At 32.6% G+C, this 27,389-nt stretch overlaps 1 protein-coding gene across 5 annotated transcripts in view; it reads right to left on the bottom strand.

Annotated features, from left to right (window-relative positions):
* Nucleotides 1-2,183: 2,183 nt before the first annotated feature.
* LOC132713950 (transient receptor potential cation channel subfamily M member 2-like) overlaps nt 2,184-27,389 on the bottom strand; it is a 53,079-nt gene continuing 27,873 nt past the window's right edge. The window contains exons 16-35 of one of the 5 annotated variants that reach the window (XM_060696704.1): nt 26,624-26,750; nt 25,911-26,021; nt 25,428-25,466; nt 23,732-23,764; nt 19,531-19,677; nt 18,688-18,787; nt 17,581-17,806; nt 17,195-17,362; nt 16,256-16,294; nt 15,631-15,660; nt 14,363-14,560; nt 13,499-13,630; nt 12,866-13,029; nt 12,239-12,329; nt 11,191-11,365; nt 9,789-9,948; nt 9,077-9,264; nt 8,149-8,281; nt 7,419-7,565; nt 2,184-6,746 (exon numbers count right to left, since the gene is read on the bottom strand). In XM_060696704.1, the coding sequence (XP_060552687.1) occupies nt 6,569-6,746; nt 7,419-7,565; nt 8,149-8,281; nt 9,077-9,264; nt 9,789-9,948; nt 11,191-11,365; nt 12,239-12,329; nt 12,866-13,029; nt 13,499-13,630; nt 14,363-14,560; nt 15,631-15,660; nt 16,256-16,294; nt 17,195-17,362; nt 17,581-17,806; nt 18,688-18,787; nt 19,531-19,677; nt 23,732-23,764; nt 25,428-25,466; nt 25,911-26,021; nt 26,624-26,750 (2,586 nt within the window). In that variant the 3' untranslated portion in view covers nt 2,184-6,568. The remainder of the gene's footprint in view (nt 6,747-7,418; nt 7,566-8,148; nt 8,282-9,076; nt 9,265-9,788; nt 9,949-11,190; nt 11,366-12,238; nt 12,330-12,865; nt 13,030-13,498; nt 13,631-14,362; nt 14,561-15,630; nt 15,661-16,255; nt 16,295-17,194; nt 17,363-17,580; nt 17,807-18,687; nt 18,788-19,530; nt 19,678-23,731; nt 23,765-25,427; nt 25,467-25,910; nt 26,022-26,623; nt 26,751-27,389) is intronic. The other 4 variants (XM_060696768.1, XM_060696845.1, XM_060696927.1 and 1 more) reach the window with 4 other exon arrangements.

The following is a 27,389-nucleotide window of genomic DNA, read 5'->3' as shown; positions in this document are numbered from 1 at the left end:
GTCTATTGAACAATTAGCAATTCTCCATACAAATGAATTGTTGAAGGGCCTTAGGAACTGGGAGCTGTGAAACATCGCACGGCTTAAAATAAATCTGCCCTCGCAATGTTTGTCTGATGACTGAACAACATTGTCCCTTTAAACTGGTAACTGGATCATTATCATATAAAGCTGTAAATATACATTTCCTACATTCACACTCCCTACCGCAGGCCACGACTGAAGTCTGTGGATGAATGACAAGACCGTATTTCAATAAAACACGTATCGTAGCTTTAGCTCGTAATTTATGATTTCTCTTCTGTTCCGGAACTGACTCTGGAGAACACACACTTAACAACAATATCAGAAATTTGTTATCTGTAGAGCATTTAGTCGCCATCTTGTACGACCTTACAACACAATTACTTAATCGTTCCCAAACGTCGTCTTCTTCTTGTTTTAAAATGAGCCCAAGAGCTTTTAATTGAAATGGGTTGTCATACTTTCTAAGTATCATCTCTGCAACATCAGGCTTTTTATATAAACATGCTATTAAGAGATGATAATATAAGCCATTTAAAGTTAAAAATAACCATTTTTTACGCGAGTTCTCCAAGTATATAGAAAAGTTTTCCACAGAAATCCGTAACGTTTTCCAGGAACTCCGTGACAGTTATCATAAGAACTCCAAACAAGTTATCATAAGAACTCCATCTTTCGTGTAACACTTCCTCCCCCGTGAGTAAGAAAACCACTCAAAATATGGATTGATTAAAGGTATATGGCATCTACAAAAATACTTTGCTTAAAATAGTAAAACAATAATTATAGAGACCCTTAGCGATATTATATATCCGCAAATTCCAAATACATTGTACTTGTTGTTTAATGTTAAACAAACAGGATATGTAGTTACCACTCCCGACAAATATTTAAATCTCAAATTTTCTAGTCCAATTCTGCATTTGGTTATTTCCTTTACAGTATCTTATTCAAATCAGATTACTACTGTCAAGTTACAAGGGCAATCGGCGATGACCTGTATCGCCTCATGATAGCCAATCACATGTAGCAGGAGACACAAAAATCATTAACCTGGCAAAACACTTTTTTTATTCAACTCTGCTGAAAATCATTCATAAGAGGAGTAGTCCGGACAAACTTTAAAAAATAAAAAAAATAATTAAAGGGCCATAACTCTAACAAAATACCTTGAACCGTAAAAAGGCAATGATATACACATCTAGACTTGGTACTGATCATTCCTGTAATGTTTGGATGAAATTGCACCAGTAGTTTTTGAGAAGTAGCTCTTGTGTATCTGGCAACACACAAGAAAAAACACCTTTTTCATTAAAGGGCCATAACTCTGCAAAAATCAATCAACGTGAAAACCCGAGCAATATGAGCAAAGACTTGACCTACAGATCAATCCTGTAAAGTTTCATTGAAATTGCATCAGTGGTATAAGAGGAGTAGTCCGGACAAACTTTAATAATAAAAATTATTGAAGGGCCATAACTCAGAAAAAATCATTGAACTGGAATGCTGACAATATGCTCAACTAGACTTGGTACTGACAATTCCTGTAAAGTTTGGATGAAATTGTACCAGTAGTTTATGAGGAGTAGTTCGGACAAGTTTTGTGATGGACGGACAGACAGACGAAGGAGAAGTGATCCCTATATGTGGCCACTACTCTGTAGAGGCGACACAAAAGGACAGACAGACGACGGAGAAGTGATCCCTATATGTCGCCACTTTGTAGTGGCGACACAAAAAGCTATTTGTCCAATGCTACGGAATATTAGATTACAAACTACAGAAACTTTCAGCTGTATACATAGTAATTTTATGTCATGGGTTTAATAGCAGTGTCTGTGATTGTAGTATATATACATCCAGGGTACTTTTATAAAGGGATTTTATGCACCTAGAGTACCATGTTACAGTTTACCTTGTCATGCTGCATACATGTACAAAATTACTTTCTGATGCACAACTGTTTGAAGTGTTTCCAATAGCAGGCTTTATTCCATCTATCAAAAGCCAGAATTCCAGACTTTAAATGCCATTTGGCAGTTCAATAATCTTAGTCCCATGAATAAATTGCTAGTTCCTTTTTCAACGGTGGACAATACCATTGCAAAATAATAATTATGATTAAATATTAATGCCAAGTAAAACAAACAAAATTGTAAATTACTTCTATTTATTGTTACCGACCAAGGTGTCAATGTTGTCTACAAAACAATTATTTACACAAAAGTGTCCATACACCTATCACTATACATTAACAAAAATAGTATATAAAATTTGTGTCTATTAAAAACATGACCAAAAAGAAAATGTATCAAAAAATACCAGTAAGCTGAAATAAGAGTACATGTTCATTGTATGTAAATATGGTTTGATTAAAAAAAACAAGTAATGGCCCTTGGTATAAGATAATTCATGCAGTACTTGTATGATATCAGGTACATTTCTATTTTTTCGAAAATCTTTAAATTCAAGCACCTGTGTATTGATTTAAAATTCACTGCTTAGCTATAACAGAAGCAGTTCATTCAAGAGAAAATACATGGTTATAAGTTAATCAAAATACGCTTAAAACGTAAAAATAAATCAAGGGAGATGGTGTTAGCTGAGAAACATCAGGTCAATAGTTCTTATGTTACTAATATCAGGCATGGAATTGAAATATTAACTTACAAACAGTAAAAAAAACCAAAAAAAAAATCAAGGATTTTAAATTATTAGTTTGAATTGATAATCTGCACAACCATATTTTATACATGAATAAAACTAGACATTGTATAATGTAGAAAAAAAAAAACCATAAAAAAACAATAAAAACATTTGAACTACATGTAGATATAAATGCATCGAGGTAGACTACTAAATCTAATGTCATTCTAATAAATAAGTACAGTAAACTCTACTTATAACAATATACCGTTTATAACAATACTGTTGCCACGGTCCCATTTTCAAATTGGTTGCCTCTCAGATATAACCATATTGAGATAAAATGATATAAATTCGGCAATCACCTGAATATTGTTATAAGTGGAGTTTAAATATACAAGTCACTTTCTATTTCATATTTAAAGCAAACACACCTGCACACCTGTGTAAAGTTTATAGGTTGACAGAAACAGATGTCTGAGGAGTAGCATGCTCCATTTTTCTCGGCCCTTGTATGGAAAAAGAAAAAGTTTAAAAAATGGAGCATATTTCTGCAAAACTGTACTTCTAAATCAACTGCCCCCGAAAAGTAAAAACATGGTGATTTTTAGAGTAAATTTTTTTCATATTTTTCATGCAACTTGTATATTCAGACATTCATTTTAAATATTTCTACATTCATTTACAGTCTAAGGTAAGCGATTAAGGGGTGGTTCAGATGTCTGGTCACAATCTTGCCTCCTCATATGGCACCAGTACTGCTTAGTTCCACTAAGCGGACTTGAAAGTCATAATATCAGTATGATAGTAATATAAGTTGAAAGAAATTGTTCTGCAATCGAACTAAAATAAACAAATTTAAACTAAAACAAGTAAGGATATAAACAATGTCTATAATCGACCGTCAGACTGAATGAGACAGTTATATTTTTCTTTCTTAGGTTATATTTTCATAATCTGGAGGCATGCCACTTTATTATGTAAATAAACATTCAGTCCATAAATAAATACTTTGTTTAATAAGTGTATCAAACAAAGTCTTCGAAAACCACATATGAAGCTACATTTTGATATCACAGACATAAATCAAAAATAATTTAATGGTACAATTATCATTTTGGTGAATGTGTAAACTTTGAATACATAAAACAATAGTCATAAGGAATGTGAACATTTTATATAAAATAAAAAAGTAAAACAGAATTAACATGGAATATGTATAGATCCAATATATGAGAAATATGCCCAAAATTAATTATCATACAAATTTATGCTGTCTTGAGCATTTTGATAAACTCATATTTTGATATAATTTGGTAATAAATTAAGAAATCTGGCTTGTATACATATTATATAAAACACAATTTGAATAAACATAATAAATGTATGAGCATTGATTAAAATCTGGACTGAGCATTGACAAACCCTTAACCTGCCATATTTCTATAATGGACCAGTCCAGTTTTGAATTTGAAACAGTCCATTCAAAGTTCAAGGGATTTCAATATCAAAATACAAACATTAAGCTACCAACAGTATAGAGCCTGGTCAGACTGCACGGATGTGCAGGCTGGCCTGGCTCTACACTGGTGGCAAAGGTTGATGGTTCCAGCAGGTTAAGGGTTAAAATCTTGAAATAGACGTAAAATACTCATATGCAATAAGAAAGGTACGAACATTTTCCACAAGGCCTTTAAAATCTGTTGCTGAGATTTAACAAAAAATTATTTAAAAATATTTCTATAAATAAACAATGGACGGACTAACAAGATGATATAATATCACATGGTCAAGTGAAAGTAAACATTAAAAGGGTAAAATGGACATATATCACTGGTTAGTTGATATCTTACATATCATTCTTGAATACAAACATATATGTAAATATATATAGATTAAAATCATCTGTACTTGCATACATACACTGGGAAAAATGAAATTATGGAGAAAAATTATCGATATCCTAATCTCACTCCTGAAATTAGAAGTTCAAGAGATTTTAACAATGAAATACAAAAAAGTTTAGTTACCAGCAGTATAGAGCCTGATCAGACTTCCCCAGATGTGCAGACTGACCTGGCTCTATATTGGTTAGGTAGCAAAGGATGCTAACTTTCAGTTCCAACAGGTTTAGGAATAATGTTGTATTCCATCAATAAAGATAAGAGTGGCAAAAATACACTCAGGATATAAACCTCTATATTCAAATAAAACAGCGTTAAACTGAGGCTATCACACCCACCACCTAAACTTCATAGTGAGTAAATACAGATCTACTAAACAATTTGTTAGAGCTCACTGCAATACTGGCATAACTCTATAGAAGTATGTGGCGGCATGGCCGAGTGGTTAACGCTTCGGACTAGTAATCTTATGATCGCTACCCGCATGGGTTCAAACCCTGACAGGGGCAAGTCGTTGTTTCCTTGAGCAAGAAACTTTACACTCATTGCTCAGTACTGGTTGGTTCCAGGAACTGATTCGAAAGTGTGTTTATAAGCTAATAGCTTCCTACACAATCGAACTAAAATAAATTCTGTATAAACCAACTCTATAAAAAATAAATATACATGTACTGTGACTCATGAGGTACGTCATTACTACATGAAACAAAATTTCTTCATATTTACAACAAATTCAAGACTTACTAACACACACATATATATATATATCTGTATTTCAAAACTTTACAAAATTGGCACTTAATATATCATTTAATGCACAGGTGAAATATCTACAAATCATGCAATATATTTTAAATAAAATAAAACAATTATTAGAATTATGTAATATCTATAAAACTATCTCAGTATCTTTTAAATAATTGCAGTATTGAATAAAAAATGTGTGCATAAATTTCTATAAAATAAATCAAAATAAATAATTTGATAACTTTTACATACTGTTAAAAGCAACTTCAAATACCAGTGCACTCACTGCTATACATTACATGTTGTTCATAGAGAACTTGTTACATGTACAGCAATATAAATACAGCTGTAAAAATGCTCTGGGTCTGAGGAAATTCTGTAAGTTCAACTCAGATGTCAGGAATTTGATTGGTCAGAAACTGCCATAGAATGTATATGAAAATACAGAATTCTCGAAAAAATATATATACATGTACATGTATATCCTCGAGGCCTGGTTTCCCACAACTGTATTTAATTAAGTTCATTTGGTGCATTTCATAACATTACAGTGCATTATCACGTAATTAGGTAAGTTAGATCCTCCTTTTAATCCTTGGCATTTAATTCATAAATACATCATTTAAATACAGTACAACCTGTATTAAAGGACCACTTTTGAACGAAGACAAAAATGGATAAATTGGGATAAATTGGTCTATTTACATATTGATAATATATTTCTCAATTTCTGCTAAAAATTGTTTCTTGTAAAGTAGAACATTAACCAACAATACTTTAATTCAACTTTTGGATCATGTCAAATATATCTTGTGCAGTATGTAAATAAAAGCCTACAGCTAGTAAAATAATCCTGCTAGATATATGCACTTCATCACAGCTTTTAGCTATTGAACTGTTCCCAAAAATATACTTAAGAACATTTACTATCTTAATACTTGAGTATAAAATACAATCTTTGTATCACAGTCTAAGAATAGTAAATTTTTTCTTAGTTCAAGTTTTCTAAAAATATTATGTATATAGTGAGCAACATGTCCACTGTTTGTTAACTCTGCTGAAGACTAATGTTTCCTAATAAAATTCATTCACTCAAAGTAGCAAACGATTGTCCATAAAGAATAATAGACATCTCTATTTTGTCAATAATAAGCAGTGATAAAGAAATGGTTAAAAGTGTATAATACACTGGATTTTACAGCAAAAATCATTCCTCTATATTGTAATTGGTTGACTTCGCTATATTTTTATTGGTTGACTTCGCTGATTTCAAGAGTACCTTGACGAACTCGTTGTTGTGACAATATCTGTTGCATCATGGCCATCATCTGGTCAGTCTTCATGGCTGCCTGGGCTACCTGGTCGCCTAGGTCACTCATTTGGGCTTGCATTAACTCTACTCTTGCATTCATGTTTGAAGATTTCCTAAAAAATGGAAAATGAGAAATTTGAAACTTTATTCTTAAACATGAAATTTTTATTTTCAATTGGCAACAATTATCATAACTTACTAAAATGAAAATTTCCATTTTTAAATTGATTCCCAACATTGTTTATGCATTTCATAGCAAACATTTCCAGTTTTATTTGGTAACTTAACATTGAAATTTGTTAATAAATTTGCAAAATGTGACAAAAAATTGACAATCTGGGTATAACTTATTAATTTCTTGATTAAAGAAAAATACCTATTCAAAATCCATAATGATGAATTTCTTAAATGACACACACATATTGATATGGAAGGGTCCTGATGCCAATTTATAATGTTCTATAAAAAAATCCTACGTAAGAGTAATTAACTCCTAATTAGACATTTTTATCTCCTTTTGTATAGAACATTATAGATTGGCACCAGGACGCTTCCATACATTTAAGATTCACAGATATTTTGTTAAAAAAAAACTGACATTCTATTAAGACCACAGTGACAATCTGAGGAAAAACAAGAATTCAATCCTAACACAGGCATCTGAATAATAATCATTTCAGTTATAATTCGGCACCTAGATAAAATATCACCATAGAGTTTCCTCAGTATACAACCATTAGCCCTTTTTCATGGTTTATAACTGTTAACAGTAAGGCAATATATACCTTGATGATAATGGAACAATAGTGTCCGAGGTGTCCATCAACATCGGTTCTGCCGTGCCCGGTCTACTCTCGTCCATTATCGGTGTGACTCGAGACAACCGCACTTGTTCCTTGATGCTATCTAATTCCTCTATTACACGCTCAATCCTAAAAAGATATTCATAAATCATTTCAAAGCAACCATATTGAAAATAACACATATAAAAGCAAAATATAATACTGTATGTTTGAAACATCAATTTTCATCAGATAACTGTGATGTTAATATAATCTTTATACACACAGCTGCAGCAAGTTTACTACGTATCTTTCATTATCCTTGAAAAAGTGATTTGTACTGTATTATATATCCGTTATAAAGATTTTTTTGACAAATTATATGTAAAGGGAGATGGGGAGGTCTAAAGCAAATCTCACATAGTTTATATTTGTTCACCATCAAAACATGAGTGAGACTAAAAAATGTTGAAGCACTAAAAACTGTATTACGGTATATACCGGTCAAGGGACTTGGATGATTAAATGTTAAAACCTTGCCTTTTCACCTGCCGAAATGCACTGTAAGAAGTCCATTTCTTCACGCCTATATATATATCAATACGATCGTGAATGAAAAATGTAAGAATCAGCTGAAAAAAAAGCAATATTTATCAAAATTCAAATCATAATTTTTACAAGAGTCTATAGGTACATCTCCAACACTGTAGTGAGTTAACTCCTTAAAACATACCTATTTGCTGTGTCTGCTACTTTATTACCAAGTTCTTCTTTCTCTGCCTTTTGTGAGATGTTGAGATAATTCTCTGTTGCTGATCTCACAAATAATGTCAGCCGATTGTTATCTTTAGCATCCAGGTTCAATTCTAAAATGATGGATCAATATTTGTTTCAATTAACAATGGGAACAGCATGTTTTTATGTCTATCTTAAAACAAACATGATTGCATTTTGATGAAATCTCCGGCATGGGTAAAACTCACGGAAATGCCAGTCTGATATGCAAGAATACATACAAAATATCAAACCTCTAAGCCTTGTACCTTCAGACAAGAAGGAATTTTAAGTTTTTACTATATGTACACATAGGGAAAATCAATGACCCCCGGGGCTGGGGCCGATTTTGACCCAAGGGCTATAATTTGAACAATCTTGGTAGAGGTCTACCAAACAATGCCCTATGCAAAATATCTAAGCTCTAGGCCTTTTGGGTCTTTACAAGAAGAATTTTTAAATTTATTCTTATAATTCCTTTTGGTTGCTATGGCAACCAGATTTCTGCATGGAATGAAATTCTTTGAACAACTTTGGAAGCCCTTCACCCAAGGATCAATCCTGCCAAGTTTGGTTGAAATTGGACTAGTGATTTTTCACAAGGAAATTTTTTAAGTTCACTATATAACTATAGAACACACATACAAACACACACACACACACAGGTGAATCGCTACATGTATATGCCTACACATCGCAGATGCTGCAGTGGCATAAAAATGATTAAATATTTAATTGTCATTATGTCAAGTACACATAAACTGCCATTTTTATAAAAGTTTCAACTTGCACTGCATTCAGGGCTACAAATTGTTAAAGAAATGATAAGATTATTATATCACCATTAGAAGCATAACTAAGGCACAATTTCACAATTATTTACTTACTGAATTCATTCATGTATTTCTTGGATGAGCATGTTCTCCGCCTGATCCACAGTATACTTCTGTATACATGACTAATTACAATCAATGGTGGACAGAACTTTGGTCGGTCATAAAACTCGTATACCAAACTGTAACGGTAAAACCTCCACACCTGCTCAGACTTGTCCTGTACCATTTGGAAGGTGTAACTGTAACAGATAATGTTTTTTAATAGATAGTTACTGGACTGACATATTTGGTTAATTGTTTTTTTATGATTTACATCAATCATCCTTAAATTATTCTTTTACAAAAACCAATTTATCAGTATCTGATTTAATTGGTCAGTAAAAGTCTAAAGAGAGAAAATTGTTCTTTACAATACCTTTAAATATCAATCCATGGGCAATAAGTAGATGATATACAACAGCCATTTATAAGCATGAAAACACTTGTAATTATCAGAGATTCTTAAAATCTAGATAATAATTGATATAACAACCATGGATCAAACCCACTTCCTATGCCCCCCCCTCCCCCCAGCCGGAACCTCAAATTTTAATCCCCGATACCAGGCCATAGTGGCATGCTTTCATGAAAATATAAACAATTTATCAGGTCATTTCAAACTTATTTTTTCTCTGAATAGGAATGACTTATTTTTACAGTACTAGAAAATCCATAAAACTAAGCACTGATAATACAATTAAATCTACAATATGTCTTCCTTTACCTGAACATAGCAATAAGAAGGTTCACAAGTAGAATGTTTGTTAATATAAGATACACAGCACCAAGGAGAGGAACCAGTGCGTTTTCTTCAGGACATCTATCTACACCACCAGCCGGGCGCCAAATACTCTCATTTGTTGTACAACTACTGGGATGCTCTCCTGAAATATTTATATTAAAGATTTATAAATATCCTGATTATTTCACTTTTGATGTTTCATAAAAATCACCTTAACTTTTAAATTTCCTTACATATCATTTAAACCGACAAATTGGTCATTTTCTTCTGAAAATATTTAAATTTTTCTATGAAATGTCTTTCACATAAAATCTGTATATATGTGAATAACTATCATAGTTTCTGTGAAAATGGACATAAAAGTGAATTTGTCTATAATGGAAGGTCTGTAATACAACAAATAATTTTGTTGATGGTAAATGTGCCTATTGTAGACCAATCCACTTATAACAAGAGCACCGCTAGGCAGAGCATTATATGCCCGAAAGTGATTTTTTTTAAAGTAAAGATGAAGCATTTGTAAGACATGGGAATTAAATAAAGTATTACCTCCTTCAAATAACAATCCTCCTTTGAAGTTTGAATATTGTGGTTCAAATGGAACTTAAGTTATGCCCCGTAAACTGTTTTCAGTTTTAAGGTAATAGTGACCTTAAGCTTTGACCTTGTAACCCAAAAATCAATATGGGTCTTCCACCCAATATGGACAATCATACTATGAAGTTTAAACACAGTGGGCCAAATGAAACTTAAGTTATGTTCTGGAAAATGTTTTCAGTTTTAAGGTAATAGTGACCTTGACCTTTGACCTTGTGACCCCAAAATCAATAAACGTCTTCTACCCAATATGGACAATCATCCTATGAAGTTTGAATATTGTGGGCCAAATGGAACTTAAGTTATGCTCAAGAAACTGTTTTCAATTTTTAAGTAATAGTGACCTTTGACCTTGTGACCCCAAAATCAATAGGGGTCTTCTACCCAATATGGACAATCATCCTATGAAGTTTGAATACTGTGGGCCAAATGGAACTTAAGTTATGCTCTGGAAACCAAATTGCTAACGATCCGACGGACGCCAGGGGGTATAACATAATGTGCCCGAAATTCTTTCCGGTATATAATAAAAGATTAAACCCTAATGCCTATGCAAACGCCAACAAGATGGTCATGTGGCAAAACATTTTTTTCTGAAATAAAGTATCCTGGAAAATTTTATTTGCTCCGTATAAAATCTCTATTTCAGAGAGGATCTAGTCTAGATAGATTTTTTTCAGTCAGTAAAACTTCATATTGCCCTTTTGGCTATGCTAAAACTACTTAGAATGGTAATAAATCAAAATCAATGTAGGAGTCAACTTTTTTTATAGTAACAATATGATACCTTCTAGATTTTCGAGGAAGAGTTCACCATACATCTGCCAATATGGAATATATAATACACTCTTGAGAAGGTACCAGCTGGCAGGGGAGTTTGGAAACAAGTTTGCTTGGTACATTATACCAAAACTGAGCAGGAAAAACAGGAAAATGCCCAGGAAAAACATCAAATCTATCACCTGAAATAAACAAAATATACTTAATTTAAGAAATGTTTACTTAAATTCAATCTAATCACTTCTCAAGCTAACCTTTGAATAACCATATAAAGAAATCTGTCACAAAACTAGAAAATTGTCCACAAATAACAGGTGCCCCTAATTTCCAAACATACGAGAGGATATACAAACATCCAGCTCGCATAGCTCAATCGGTTAGAGCGCGAAACTTGAAATCACGATATTGTGGAGTCGATTCCCAGGCTGGCCAACTAAAATTACTGATCAGTCTTTCGAATGAGACATAAAATCGAGGTCCCTTGTGTGGATGCTTTACTAGGCACGCTAAAAAACCAGGAGGAGCTTTTGGAATTGGGACATCTTTCTATACATGTATAAACTGCGCTATCCTCCAAAAAATAAAATGACTAATACTATTCTGAAGGACTCCCCCATAAGGGCAACCGTCGGCGAGTATGAATAAACGCAAATACACACACACACAAACCTCCACTTTTATTGTTCGATCTGAACTACTGAAGTATATTATCAGCTATTTAAGGAAACTTTTTTAAATTTACAATACCAAATTATTTTAGAATGCTTTGACTCTATAAAGTCTAGTTGGAATTGGACATCATGATCATAACTTGTAATAACACTTACTCTAGTCATCAGTCTAGAACTTGTATCTGATTGACTCTGATTTACAAATTCAAATCTGACCAATGGTAGAGTACTATTTTTAGACTGGTCTTATAATTGTAGATGCAGTATACATCAGAATCTATAACTCTTTTTTCTGCAAATTGATTTCTGAGAATGTTTCCTTAGTGATAAGAGAAACTAAAACTATATCTCAGCAATAATAGATAAAGCAGTTGCTATAGTTACCATATTTGTGATCATGATAACTTTTGGTCCAATGTTCTTCTCAACAAAGAATACTTGCATAAACCTCAAATAATACATGGCAACAGTAATACTGAAAAACAAGGGAAAATACTAGTACATTTTCATAAACATTAAATTGTATTTACAAAATACTTTGTATATGAAAAATTACATATGTAATTTAAAATTTCAACTAAAAGTTCATTTCTATTCTTACGTGACCAATTTAAAGACTATTAATTAACAGTTATCGATATCGTATTACTGTCAGCTGCTTTATCTATAGCAGTTATATTGAAAGTGATTAAAAATTCAAATCAGTATACATACACAGTAAGAGCTACAGAGAGGGTTTTATCAACTTTTACCTGCTAGAAAAGAAAGTGAACAGCCTTTTTAATAAGTATAGGGCTATACCAGCCAACACATCAGTAAAGTCTAACCAGGATCTATACTGCTGGAAAACCAATTTCAAATTTTCATTCATATTATTAATGGAAAGTTCCAAAAATGGAAACTGAACAAGTTCATTTAAGAAATATAGCAGGTTACTTTGTGTGCAATACAATAAAATATCTTACTGAATCCCTAAAATATCTCTGTAGGAAATGACAATGAAGTACATACCTGTAAAAAATCCTGGCATATGTAAATTTATCATTGGGTAATGTAAATCGTAATATCACAGATAACAAGAATATCATGTACATAGCCAGATCAAACCGGTTCCACATCGAGCCAAACCAGCCACGTATCTTGTACCACAGTGACCGCTTGTCATTTGACAAAACCTGAAGCAACAAACAAAATAATGTATGAAAACAAAACAAATGTGATCTTAATGCTCTACCAAATTTAAACATTAGCAAGCTTTCCATCTTTGAATACTGGACTAATTTTGCCATAAATTAAGAACTGTGTGTTGTTCATGTTGATATTTGTCTCTCACAGTTGATTCAAAAATCATGTGGTATTAGTAGTTGGTCACTTGCGGAGAAATTGGTAATAACTGGTTCGTAATCAAGGAAAAGCAGTTAGGCTGACCGACTGCTGAGATATGACATAAACAGTTCCATAATTCCAAGCTCCATTTAAGAAATTCAGCAGGTTAAAAGCATGCAATGTAAGGATATTGAGTTGCCAATATTACAAATTCTAAGCAAATTTAACAACTGGGCTGTCCCTTGTTAATGACATAAGCTTGCCTAGTTTGTCTCTTCACTCAGAGCTTACTCACAAATTAATTAGATATAACCATACCTGTCTAATTTCTTCTAGCAGCATGGTAATGGTCCATCCCCACACTACATACTCTACCATTGAGCCTTGGTCTGGGTACAGGTTAGTGAGTACAAAGTATGTAAACAAAGCCAGGAAAACAAGGTATGATATCTGTAAACATCAATAACATTATAAAATAAAATCAAGACAAAGCATCTCAGCACTGAAATAACTGAATTATCTCTACAGGTTTTGTCTCGGTCTCAAGAACTAATTTTACAGAACGACTTGCAAAAATATGAAATTGTGTACATTTTAAAATTGATACAAATGTTTTCAAAACAATATATGGGCTAAACAATTAATCTTGTATATCTTAAATGACAACAATTTAAGAATAGCAGGAACTTAAACCTTTGAAATGTCTAACCCCAGTTAAAGGCTTATCCTTTCAGGGACTGCCAGATGATAAAATTCCCAATAAACGCCACTCAACTGCCAGTTGGACCGTATTTTAGGACGCAAATACATGTTTTGTAACCCATTTTTTTTTCTTTTTGCTTAAATGTTTGTTATCATACTCCAAAATCATGTTAAGTTTACATGCATTCTATTATACAGTTCTCATTCTGCTTTATGTCTTTACGTTACACTAGCATACACATTGCAGTGCTTGGCTGATTTCTCCCTTAACTCCTACCTAGTTGGTATGGCATTTGTCTGCCTTTCAAACTGATATCATTGGTCTGAACAATAGAATGACAAAACTATTTATTCTCATCTACCAACATTAATTTTGCCCAAAGTAGCTTTACTCATAATTCTCTATAGTGAATTCAATAAACTGAAAGTTAGCTAAATAACATCATTAAATAACTTCAAAAATGTATCTAAATTTCTTACTGTATTAACAATAAACACAGATACAGGTGCCGTGTAGAAAAAGTAGAAGGCATCCAGTAGTCCTATACTGTTTGTCCGTGTGTCTGTAAACATCTGAACTCGGTACAACTTCTTTCTCTTCTTATTTGCTCTCCGAGACTTTGAGCGGACAAATAATTCCTCTTCAGGTCCCTCTCTTGAGACAGTGTTAGGCATCACCTGGTCAAATATAGAATTACAAACTATCCTGGATGTATTTTATTGTGAGAATTCCGCAAAAATATGGTGTGTGTAAATCCTTCAAGCTCTAAATGCTTACAATACATCACTGTCAATAACAACATCATGTTCTATACATTTTTTGGAAATGAAAAGAAAAAGCCATAAAATTTCCAAATATGCTGTAAGTTGGTCAGCCAAAGAAAGTTTTAACTGTAAAAGCCTGTCATTGATGTAATTGCTTAGTTTCTCAAAATAAATTGTAACCATGACGCAAATTTTATTTCAGCTGCACTTTCAAACATAGCGAAAACACGACAGGATAAGGGTATTTAAAACATGGAGTGAAATTTTCAGTAAAAGGGAGGTGAGGCACAAGGACTGGTTTGGGTTTGCTTAAAAGCAATTTTATTTCAATTTCAGTCATTTCTATTCTTAAAATAAAGCTTCCAATATGTTTCACATCTTGATAGTTTTTTTTTGTATTAAATTTATTGGTATGTGATAACAAAAATGATACTGTATGTGAGATTGCATGCAGTTGTCTGTGAGATCAAATTATATGTGAGATTAAATAAAATGACAATCTTTTGTGTTATACTGCAGTTTTTCTTTTAATAGACATAAAAGGAAGCATTTACAAGAAATCCCTTGTACATTTACAGAAATTTTAAGTAGTTTACAGGGGATATGTTTCAAATGTTTCCTTTTTACTCTTTTTACTGAGTTTATACAAGTCTTTTTATCTTCAGTTTTTCCTTCTTAATGTCTTATTTGTTCTAAACAAGTTTTATTTAGTACTACAATGTATCTGTAATAGTGTTAGGTAATAAAACAATCATTAGTGACACAGTTACCTGATTGAAGGGTATAGGTATACGAGGTCTAAAAACATTCTTGTTTAACTAGTGACACATGCAAACATATATTTTTCATCAGCAAATACAAATTTCCAAAAGCTATGTCAATCTCTGGCATTTAAATTAAAATCAACTTTTTTTCTATTTTGCAAAATTTAGAGATGACATAGCTCTGGTATTGATGGGACATGGGAGGTAACTCATGTCTACCTGTCCTACTGAACATAATCCAACTTTGCCCTGAAATAAAATGTTCATCATTTAAATGCTGTTTTATCTTGTTTCTATTTTTGCCTTTTTTATTTCCAAAACTAAAAAGTTTGAGTCTGACTTTACAAAATATTATCACAAGGGGTAAATGCTGTAAAGTGGGTAGGCGTACCTTATAATAACTTTAACATCATTACATTGATATTTTAACAAAATCAATGAAAACTCTGGCAGTTCTATCTTGAGAAAATTTATGAATTTATTTCTTGATAATTCAAAAGCTATTCACCTTATGTTAAACTTTTATTCTAATATGATTTTTAGTTCTTAAATAAACAAGTAACAAAATATCAGAACTTTAAATTTTCCAGACATTAACAAGCTTTTTTTTTTTTGGTCATATGAAAAATTGTTTATGATTAGATTAGGCAGCATGCTTAATATCCATTACCATATACTGATTGCAAGACCTCCACATTGAAACAGGATCTTTGTTAAATATTGCTATATTTACCATGCTATGTACATGATAATAATTTAATATGTTAACATGATTAACACCAATAACATCTAGCATTGCACCTAAAAAATTCACTCCAACATTACAACAATATATGACATATACCTTATAATTTTCTGCTATACTTCCAATGTCAGGGTTTACCTAAGTATGATATATTCAAAGGGTGTAAATGTTTTAATGGTAAAAGTATAGATCTACTATAAACATTTTTATGAGGTTTTCTCTGAATATGGCACTTTGATATATTTATCATATTCCCTAAATGTAGCATTTTTACACATTTATTCCCTTAATTTGCCATCTTTTTTTATCATGTAATATTACCAAATTATTACCAAAAAGGTATCTTTACACAGTATAATCCTTAATAATAATTACATCTATATGAGATTGCTCTGTATAAATTTAAAGTTTCAACAAAATGTGAAGGCTATATTTCACTAATGAGCCTTCTTCATAGAAAATCAATAAATCATTAGATATGCTATGTAAGACACCAAAATAAGGTTGTAAAAATTTCCTATGAGGGCAGCCTACATCTACACTAAAAGAAGAAAATAACATATTTTTAACCTCATATAATGAATAAATATAGTTTGAAATGTTTTGAAAATGCTGAATTTATAAATAAGTTTTAAAGCATCAAACCTGTATCTGGAAATAATCTGGGGGATTATTAATAGACAGTTACTATATCAATTGAGTTAGTTCTATATTATTTATTTAAGCAACTTGAAGCTTAACTAAACCAATCTCTAAGCTGCTTATGGAACTGACCAGTACTGTTCTTGTAAAAGGAAACATGGTTGTGGCCCAAGTAGGGCTCGATTCCATGGTCCCTGTGATAAATGGCAGACATCTTAACAATTAAGCACTTGCTCTTCTTACATATATTTATATCAAAGACCATATCAAATAAAAGTGGTGGTAAAAAAAAAATATTTTCAAATCATATAAAAATAAAGAATATAACTGAAAAGCTAGTTTCTATTTTGTAACTATGACTAGTTTTAAAATGATATAATATACAGTATAAGATACCTTGTTTGATATTACACGAATATCTTCTTTGTTGGTTTCCACGACTTCTTCACCTTCATCAAGGTCATCGTAATCATCGTTACCCTGATCTGACCCTGGCAACAAACCCTCATTAGTTGTAAACTTGATGGTTGGCACACAAAACGGGAAAACCAATGACAACAGTATCTAAAAACAGAAACATTGTAGTTGTATATTTGTTAGACAGTAAGACAGAATCAAAATTCGAGGGTTGATAGCAAAACTGTTATAAGTCCTCCTTCATTTCTCCTATCACATAACACAACTGTTACATTTTTTTTCAAAATAACCAACTACTGATTGACTGAAACAGTCTTCGTTTAGAATCTATGTAATCAAATATGAAAACTAATAAAACAACATACTTTCCAAGACTGTGTATACAGGGCCATTCTTCCTTTCCATATAAGGTTAAGCTTGGTCTGACAACATGTATTTCCCATGAACTTCATCAATGTGTGGGTATCAGCCAGGGTGAACAGTGTTGTCTTGCCGTACGGCTCTAACCGTCTCACTAGTAACTGGTGGGCCATCATTTTATCCCTCTTGTAACACTCAGATATCACTCCCACTGCCATGTCTTCATACATGCTATTAGTATAAATACATAGTTTATACTCAATCAAATTAAAAACACGAAACAAGTGATAGACTTATAAATCTTTATTTTTGGCATAACTGGCTAAGAAACATCAGACCAAATGAATGATTATATAATAAATATAACTAAAACTGGAAATAAGACATAAAACATGTTAAAACCATTAAGTCTGGTGTAGTCCGAGCCAGTATGCCTCCTTCTTTCTTGGTATTGGCTTACGAGCCTAATCCCCAAAAGAACATGGATGATAGCAAAGTGTTTGCAACCATCCAGTGTTTATGTAATGTTGAGCATTTACTATATAATTATGTGCTAGTTGAAAAACAAGTAATAGAATGTTTATTAATGCAATAGAGAAGAACTTCTGTTATTATGAATTTATCACTGAATACTGTAAAATTATTAACTTCCTCAAGAGATTAAATTTTGTTAAATTTGTTAATTAAAGATTTTGGCAAAATTAAATGTCTGGTAGAATTAAATATATTTAACAGAAAATTTATATTTAACTGAAAATAGAAATTCACGAAAATTTAAACTCTCTTATATGTCCATACTGTTGATATTGCGAAAACTTTGTCTCACGAAATTATCTGCTTTGACAGTAATACTTCTGACTTTGCCAACATCATTACATTGGAATTTTTTAACAACAAAATCATTTTTTATCATAATATACTGTACAGTTTCTTGCTAAGTTGAAAGTCATGTTACATAGCTTTGCTAATCAATTCACTGTCATTATATTTGATAAAATGACCTTGCAAGAACCATCAACTTTCTAAAAGTTACCATGTTTTACCAAGGATGCCTAACAAAAAGCATCTTGGTGAATGTAGTTATGGCCTTTGACTAAAGTATATCCACTTACTTTGCATGATCTTCTAGATCTTGACTAAGTTCTAGCTCCTCATCATCATCAGCTACTGCTGCTAGAGCCTTTAGGATAGCACATGCTACTAGAGCAGCTCCTGTAATACAAAGTTAGTCAATCAACTCATCACATAGTTTCATTACTATCATCATTATCATCATTTTTCATATTCATCATCATTACCATTATCATCATGATCATAATAACAATCATCATCATCATTGTTGTCATTGCCATCATCATCTTCATCATCATCATCATCATCACTATTATCATTGCCATATATGACCATAATTACATTAATACAATCATCATCATTGTTATCATCATCAACAACATACATATTATTTCCATATTCATCATGACCATAATTATAATCATCATCATCATATTCATTATCATCATCATCATTTTGTTGTTGTCATCATCATAATTGTTATCGTCATTAAAACAGTCAACATCGCCACAATCATCATCATAATCAACATTAGGACTTTGAGCTACTGTAAATATGCCATCTATTGCCTGAAGTATTGACATAATTATACACATACAACTGATTTTATGAACATTACTAAATAATTACTCTAACTCCATACAAATCTAGAAATATCCATGGGACACTCCTGTCCCCACATTTCTCTGTTTTGTCAGTCTACAGACAAACTGTGCAACAGCAGGACAGACAGACAGGGGTAAATCTATAAGCCACCCCAAACACCAACATCCCCCCTCCACCCATTTATTTAAGAGTATATTAAAATTTGAAGAAAAAAAAATTAATAACTATATAAATCTATTAGATCTATTTCTGCATCTAACATATGAAAGCTATTTTACCCAACTGGTCTTGTCCAGCCCTCCACATCATCTTGCCAAGCTCTCTCCTGTTAAACAGTATTGCCCATAGAAACAGTTCCCTCTCAGCCAGTTCTTTAAAATCATACTCATGTCTCTTTCTTTTGAAAAACCTTTTGCCACTCTCCGCTAAAACATAAAAATGTTAATTCTATAAGACCGTCCTTAACCTTTTCCCTTATATAAGCGTGTTTCGACGGCTTTTTGCCCCCCCCCCTTTTTGAGGCCTCAAACAGTGAAAAAATGTCCTATTTAGACCCCAAACACTGTTTTTTGTTTGAGAAATGTTGTTAAAAAAGTGACCATTTTTTCGGCGCCGTCCCCCATCCAAATAATACATCAGGGGGTTGCCAGAAGGGGGATGTGCCCCCTTCTGTTTGGGGGGTTTGAAGGGGGGCGGAGTCTCCCTCATCGCCAAGAAAATTTTGGACTTGTGAGAGGCTTAAAATGTCCCCAGGTTGATCATAAGGTAACGTGTAACCAACGCTGAAAAGCCTTTGACTCTATCTCAATCCCTTGAGAAGTTGCAGCACTTTGAAATAAAATTTGATGGAAAAAATCGAGGCAAAAAAGTGATTTTTGGCAATTTTGAGATGTCCCCTCGTTGCCATGGTAACAGGAAATTTAAGACTGAGCATGTCGTTACAAAGGCAATGGTCCAGTCAACATTTGTGCCAAGTTTGATTAGTATTGAAGCATTTTTCATAGTTTCATAGCAGTTTGAACTTGTAAGAGGAGGCTTTTCAGTGAAAATGGCCATTTTTGACAATATGCTCATGGGGGAAAGGGTTAAATAAGCATTAATTTGTAGCTACCTGCCCACAAGATTTACTTACAAATTCTTCAAATGATTACTACAGCTTAAAAATCTAGAATAAAAAGTTCCCTTACATAATTAACATATTTTGATGATGTCCCATGTAAAAGATAAATATTCATAATATGAAATACTCCATCTGAATCAAAACAAGACTATTAGTACAATGTACATATTAGATAGACTATTGACTATCAGCTATAGTAGGAAAAGCCCATTTTCCCAGACGGCATGAAAGTTAACAACACAACAAATACCTAAGATATTAGTACCTAAAAGATATCACTATAATCAGTCAGTATTACTAGTACTTACCGTAAAATTCCTATTAAACGCCCCCGGGGGCTAAACATTTTCCAAAAGGGGGGCTATTATTACAACACAGTTTTTCCTAAATCCAAAATCACTGTAAATACATTTAGTGTTAGCAAGTGTTGGTAATAACATTAAAAAATGTTAAGGTTTAAAAGTTCATATTATACATATTTGTGTTTACTATAAAATAAAATGGATTCTGAATGATTTGAATAAAATTATGGCTTTAATTATGAGTTCAGCACTGATGAGTAGATCATTTTCCTTATCAAAAGGCCTGGGGGGCCTTTATTAGGGGAGGGGCGTTTATTAGGAATTTTACGGTATATAAAGTTGCTTTTTGAAACAGTTAGTGTGATTTTCCCATTTTCCCAGACAGCATGAAAGTCAACAACACACCAAAGATCTAAGATATTGTCAAAAGATATCAGTCAGTATCATATAAAGTTACTTTTTGAAATAGTTAGTGTGATTGGTGGATAGAAGGACAATACTCTGCACAGAATTTAGTTAAACATAACCTTCGATTAAACTTGAATATTGATATTGGCAATATTAAACAACATAAGAATAGAAAAAAGTTGTTAAAAGTGCAAGTTAGTTTACTGTCTAATACTGTCACCAGTGTACAACTAACAAAGATCACACTCAGATAAAATTATGTATAGAATGCTTAGAAGTTTGTGTATTTCTTATTTCTGAAATAGAATACTTTAAAAGGGTAAAATATGTGTAATTGAAACAATTTACATGTAGAAGTTACACATTAATCAAACCAAATGCCAACATGAACTTCAAATGTAAGTGATCAACTGTGGAATATATAGAAAATTTAGCATTTTAAAAACTGAAGTGTAAATTTCACACTTTAGATGGTCTCTCTTCAAATCTACTGAGCTAATAGGGCATGTAATGCTTCTAAAAAGCATTATATACTTCAATATCAATTTATCATTACTCAATGCTGTTAAAATATATATACTGTACATGGTTTAAGAATAAAATAGTTAAAAAAAAAAACAAGTAAAATAATAAATTAATAAATTGTGTATATTCCTAGGCCTATTTTTGTTAAAAGCAGTCCAAATATTTACACCGGAACCCATCTGAAAGAAATCAATTCCAGCACATAAAAAGCAAACTTGTTAATACTGCTGAGAAAACACTACCCAAAAAGCTTAAAAGTAATCCAATGAAATGATCAGGGTCCATCACAATACTGCTGCCACTTTATCATAGACTTATGACAGTGTTGTGGTGCACCTGTATTATAGTTAAAAGAAGATCTGTAGACCTGCAATTGATTGCTTGTTCCTAATCACGTTAAATCTGGCTTACTTTTTTTTCTTCAATCTGCTAAACTGAATAAGATGTCCTAATGCATACCTTTTTATAGCAGTGGATGTAAATTTGTAAATTTTAACTAGAACTGCCACTGTCTTGGCGTGAATACCCCCGCATACCACTTTGTCAGAATCAACAGTGGCCATTTAGAGCTCAAGGACAACCTCCCTGCCAAATCTGAGGTTAGTAAGCCAGTGCATTGCTAAGTTATGTATTCTACATGCTTCAAATGTGAAAATGTCAAAATCAATACACTGAGGACCTTAAGCATTTGAGCAGACAAGCTTATTGTAGTAAAAGCCCCTGTGACCTTGACCTTTGACACAGTCACCTAAAAATCAATAGGGGTCATCTACTAGTCATAAACAACCTCAATACCAAATATGAAGACTGTTGACCAAAGCATTCTTAAGCAATTGAGCCAACAAGCTTTGTTAGGTCAAGGTCCCAGTCACCTTTGACCCAGTGACCTCAAAATCAATAGGGGTAATCTAATAATCATAAACAACCTCAATACCAAATATGAAAACTGGGTTAGAAGATTCTTAAGTAAATGGGCGGACAAGCTTTTTTTTTAGTGAAGGCCCATGTGACCTTGACATTTGACCTCAAAATCAATAGGGGTCATCTTATAATCATGACTTACCTTCATGCCATATATGAAGACAGTGGGTCAAAGGAATATTATGTTATTGGGCGAACAGGCTTTTTTTAGTCAAGACCCCTGTGACCTTGACCTTTGACCCAGTAATCTCAAAATCAATAGGGGTTATCTACTCACCGTGACTAACCTCCATGCCAAATATGAAGACTGTGGGTCAAAGGAATCTTAAGTTATTGGGCGGACAGGCTTTTTTCAGTCAAGACACCTGTGACCTTGACCTTTGACCCAGTGACCTCAAATTCATTAGGGGTCATCTACTCATCATGACTTACCTTCATGCCAAATATGAAGACTGTGGGTCAAAGGAATCTTAAGTTATTGGGCGGACAAGCTTTTCCTAGGCAAGGCACCTGTGACCTTGACCTTTGACCCAGTGACCTCAAAATCAAAAGGGGTAATCTACTTACCATGACTAACCTCCATGCCAAATATGAAGACTGTGGGTTAAAGGAATCTTAAGCTATTGGGCGGACAAGGAAAAAACGACGGACAGCCGGACACCCGGACGGACGGATGGCCGGACGGACAACCTGATTCCAGTATACCCCCCTTACAACTTTGTTGTGTGGGGGTATAAAAACAATTTTTGACCTACTGACGATAAACTTGAAATCATAGACTTAGTCAATATAAAAAAATAATAAGAAAAGAAAGAAAAATAGTCATACATTATTGAAAAGCAGTTTTTGAAAATTAGACATCTTGTAAAAAGTATTGTCAAACTAATTAAATATAGTGTATACCTAATATCGAACACATATTCTGTGTGTGGTTTAACAAAGAAGTGGGCCTTAAACAAAGGTTCCACTATTTATCATTTTATCAGCTACACTTCATTTTTTTATCACATACCCATGCCACTTTTGCAACTTCATAAAAATGGTATTGCACTGCTGTGCATATATTTTGATGTGATGTCTTTAAACAGTCTTTGTTTGGATATAAGATAAATAGAACATTTTATTTGTGGCTTACCAAAGATAAGAAAAGCAATCAAAAGTAAGTCACAGAATTTCCTTCTTACCAGTGTATTAGAAACTTACAAGCTGCATTTTCGTAGAATTGCACAATTGATCCTTCAAAATGTTTGAAATTTCAAATTTATTCAGTTTATATTTTATTCAAATTTAATATACAAAACTAAGTTGTGATACCTATGATTTAAATAATAAGAGGGAATGAATTTTCTTCAGAGAATATTCATCAATAAAGAATATAATTGAATGTTTACTTTACACAGTGTAGCCCTTTTTACCTTTAATTTCAAAAGTGACCACAAAGTTTTTGACAATTAATTTTCATGCAGCAACTTGACAGATTATCAATTATGTTGCGCACTTGACCACAAACACAAGCTGTTGTACAGCAGCATACTCAACTTTTCGCACTTCTTGATAAAAAAACCTGACAAATTTTATGTTCATAAAAGGGATAATTAAGTGAGAATTCATGCTAGAGTTATGGCTCTTGATTGGTTACTAACAATCCTGACCAATGAACCTTGTAACATGTTTAAAGAGAACATTTTCGGTGGTGGTGGTTGTGATAACAGTGCTTGTATAACAAAGGAAAATTCACCATGGGGAATAATTCAGTAATTTCCATACTTGGGCTATGGGTGTTGGTCAGTGACCTACAATTACAGTCCAAGATACATGTATGTACTTTTGTACGCAACTCGCGCTAAAATGACATTTCTAAAAGTTTCAGCATGAATTTATGTCTAAATATTATATATTTTGGATTTGAAGCATAAATATATCTATATATGTTGAACAAAATTTAGACGCCAATAGAATCACCGAATAGTTTTAAAACAAGTCAGGTGACTTGAACAAATCCTTGAAGTTACATTAACAGATACTGTGGATATTGTATGATTGAAACAAGTCAAAATCATACATTTGACATGTTCTTTAACGTTTCCAGAGTTCACTGTGACAACTATTGTGAAATCCTAGAGCTCTAACTTAACCCACGCGTGTCAGGTTATGAAACCACCATTTTATTCTTTATATGGAGAAAAGTTTTGTTCCTTTGGCTGTCTAATATATTCATTTTGAGGGCTTTTACAGAATTAGGAATGAAAAATTCAAAACTAAGAAATGAAAATTTTGCTTGTGTCTCCCTTTAAATGATTAATGAAAAATGAAGTTGCATGCAAAACCTTAACCAAGGTCCAGCCACACCAAGAAAATGGAAAGGACACTACCATAGCTTCTATCATCACTCAACAAAAATACAAGACCAAAAACCAAGGAATTTAACACAAGATACATGTATCAAACATTTTCTTTAAAGAATAGATATTCTAAAAAAAAATTGTTTGTAATACAGTATGCCATATCATTATTATTTCTCTTTATTTATATGGAGACTTGATGATGGTAATATATTTTTTCATACATATACTATACTTTAAACATCTGTTTTGCTTGACAATATATCATGAAAAGGTTATCAAATTCTATTTAAAACAATAAAAGATTATAATTTGAATTGATATTTTGAGTCTTATTTTGGAAACCAGTCTTGCATCAAAGTTCTTTCATTGGTCAATTCTAAAATCTTATACTAATTCAGCCAATCAGATTCTGTTTTTTTCAGACTGGTCTACTGTCTTAAATATTTTTATTTCCTGAAAGTCTTTGCAAACCAGACATGTTATTTTAGAGTATGCATAGGTGAAGTGGGGATCAGAAAATACTCCAAGAGCTGTACAGTGAAAAAAAAGACTACCTGTTGACGATACTGGATGTAAAAAGCTTTTTCTATTATCTGTAAATGCCATAGCATTAGTTACAAAAACAGAATAAGCATAATTTCACAAATTTCACTTTTCTAGCAAAACAAATAAAGGAAAAAGACGAATAAACATGCAATTAGAAATAAATATTGATTTCATATCAATAAGAGCAAATATTGTATATTCTAAGTAAACAAATTTGTTCACCGTAAAACAAAAACAAGTGATATTTAAACAAAATACACAACTGTATGTACATATAAAATGTACATAAGCCGTATCTACAAATACTAGCTAAAAACATGCATTCTAATAGCAGTAAACTATATCAGCAAACTAAACATGCATTTTAAACAACAGGAAAATAAGGCATGGAAAATCACAAAAAAACAACATTACAAATATTTACACACATCTTACTTATCTATGTATCACATTTAGAATCAAAATGTAAATCAAACTGCTCTATACAGTACCTGATTGGTGTTTTGATAGACCTTGACCTTTCACATTCAACTTTGCATCATGGTTGCCTGGCAACCATTTCAGTTCTGGTTTTCCTGGCTTTTTCACCACAAACTTTTCATCTATAAGTAGAATAATGCATATTAATAACAAGAATAGGTTTAAACTGGAAGGATGGTAATACTGTAAATGATTATGTGGATAGTATTTAGGATCATACGTGAAAACCACAAAAAAATATGTAAGGAACTTGTCGAGAGTGAGAAATACGTACATGATCCAATATGACAATCATATCTATTTATAGATGATAATAAATTGAAAGAAGTATCAAAGTATTCAAGAAATATTTGAGCCGTGTCATGACAAAACCAACATAGTGCGTTTGCGACCAGCATGGATCCAGGCCAGCCTGCGCATCCGCGCAGTCTGATCAGGATCCATGCTGTTCGCTTATCAACCCTATTACAAGTAGAGAAACTGATAGCGAACAGCATGGATCCTGATCAGACTGGGCGGATGCACAGGCTGGTCTGGATCCATGCTGGTGGCAAACGCATTACGTTGGTTTTGTCATGATGCGGCTCAAATCTCAATTTACAAATCTACAGCAGCATATATACTCATCATTTTACATTGAAAAGTAATGTTATAAAATGCGTAAATTATAATATTATAAAAAGATTTACTTCAAATTTTTAATATATGAAGTTTCATAGAATACCTGTATAGCTGTTAAAATTTTCATCTCCTAACAAATGAACCATTAGCTTCCCAACCATACTGAGAAGTTCCGGGTCACTCTTGCTTGTATTGGTTGGACGGCAACACAGATACGCACCCCATGTTTGCTATAAATAAACATAATTTAATGGACATTAATATAACATGATTTTTGAAGCTGCTCAAATATTGAGGTTCTTTTTGGTCACAGATTATAACAGGTTAACTCCTATTATAATATACATGTACATGTAACAGGTGTTATCCTGATAACTGATCTAAGGTAACAATTGTATAATGAAAACAGACTACACTTCAGCCTCATTAAAACGCTCATGTTGGGGTCCAATGTCTCACCACCGCGTTCTTACGAGGCTCTCATTAGAACGCTCATTGCGAAATTACCGCATTATCCCACCCACCACATATTATATATAACGCTGATTTTTTTTTACTTACTGATCAATGAATATGGACATTATCTTTTTCTAAAGCCATTCAATGATGTAAACATGTATTATATTCACAATAATACTTATTATATTTAAAAGAAACGAAAAACTTTGGAAAGAAAATTATAAATCATGAATGTAGTGTAAACACTAACAGTTAGCCATTACTGTAATGACGTTTGATTAACTAGGGGACACAACTAAAGCTGGACTGTAAATAACACTGTAATTTACAGTCCAGCTTTAGTTGTGTCCCCTAGTAAATCAGACGCCAATTACTTCCTGTCATGGCCGCTCTATTTACAGTGCAGGATT

The sequence above is a fragment of the Ruditapes philippinarum genome, unplaced genomic scaffold (genome assembly GCF_026571515.1).
Source record: "Ruditapes philippinarum isolate M1 unplaced genomic scaffold, ASM2657151v2 ctg167_1_1_1_1, whole genome shotgun sequence".
NCBI lineage: Eukaryota > Metazoa > Mollusca > Bivalvia > Venerida > Veneridae > Ruditapes > Ruditapes philippinarum.
Note: the sequence above shows the minus strand (reverse complement) of the source record. Positions and strands in the feature narration are given on the sequence as shown.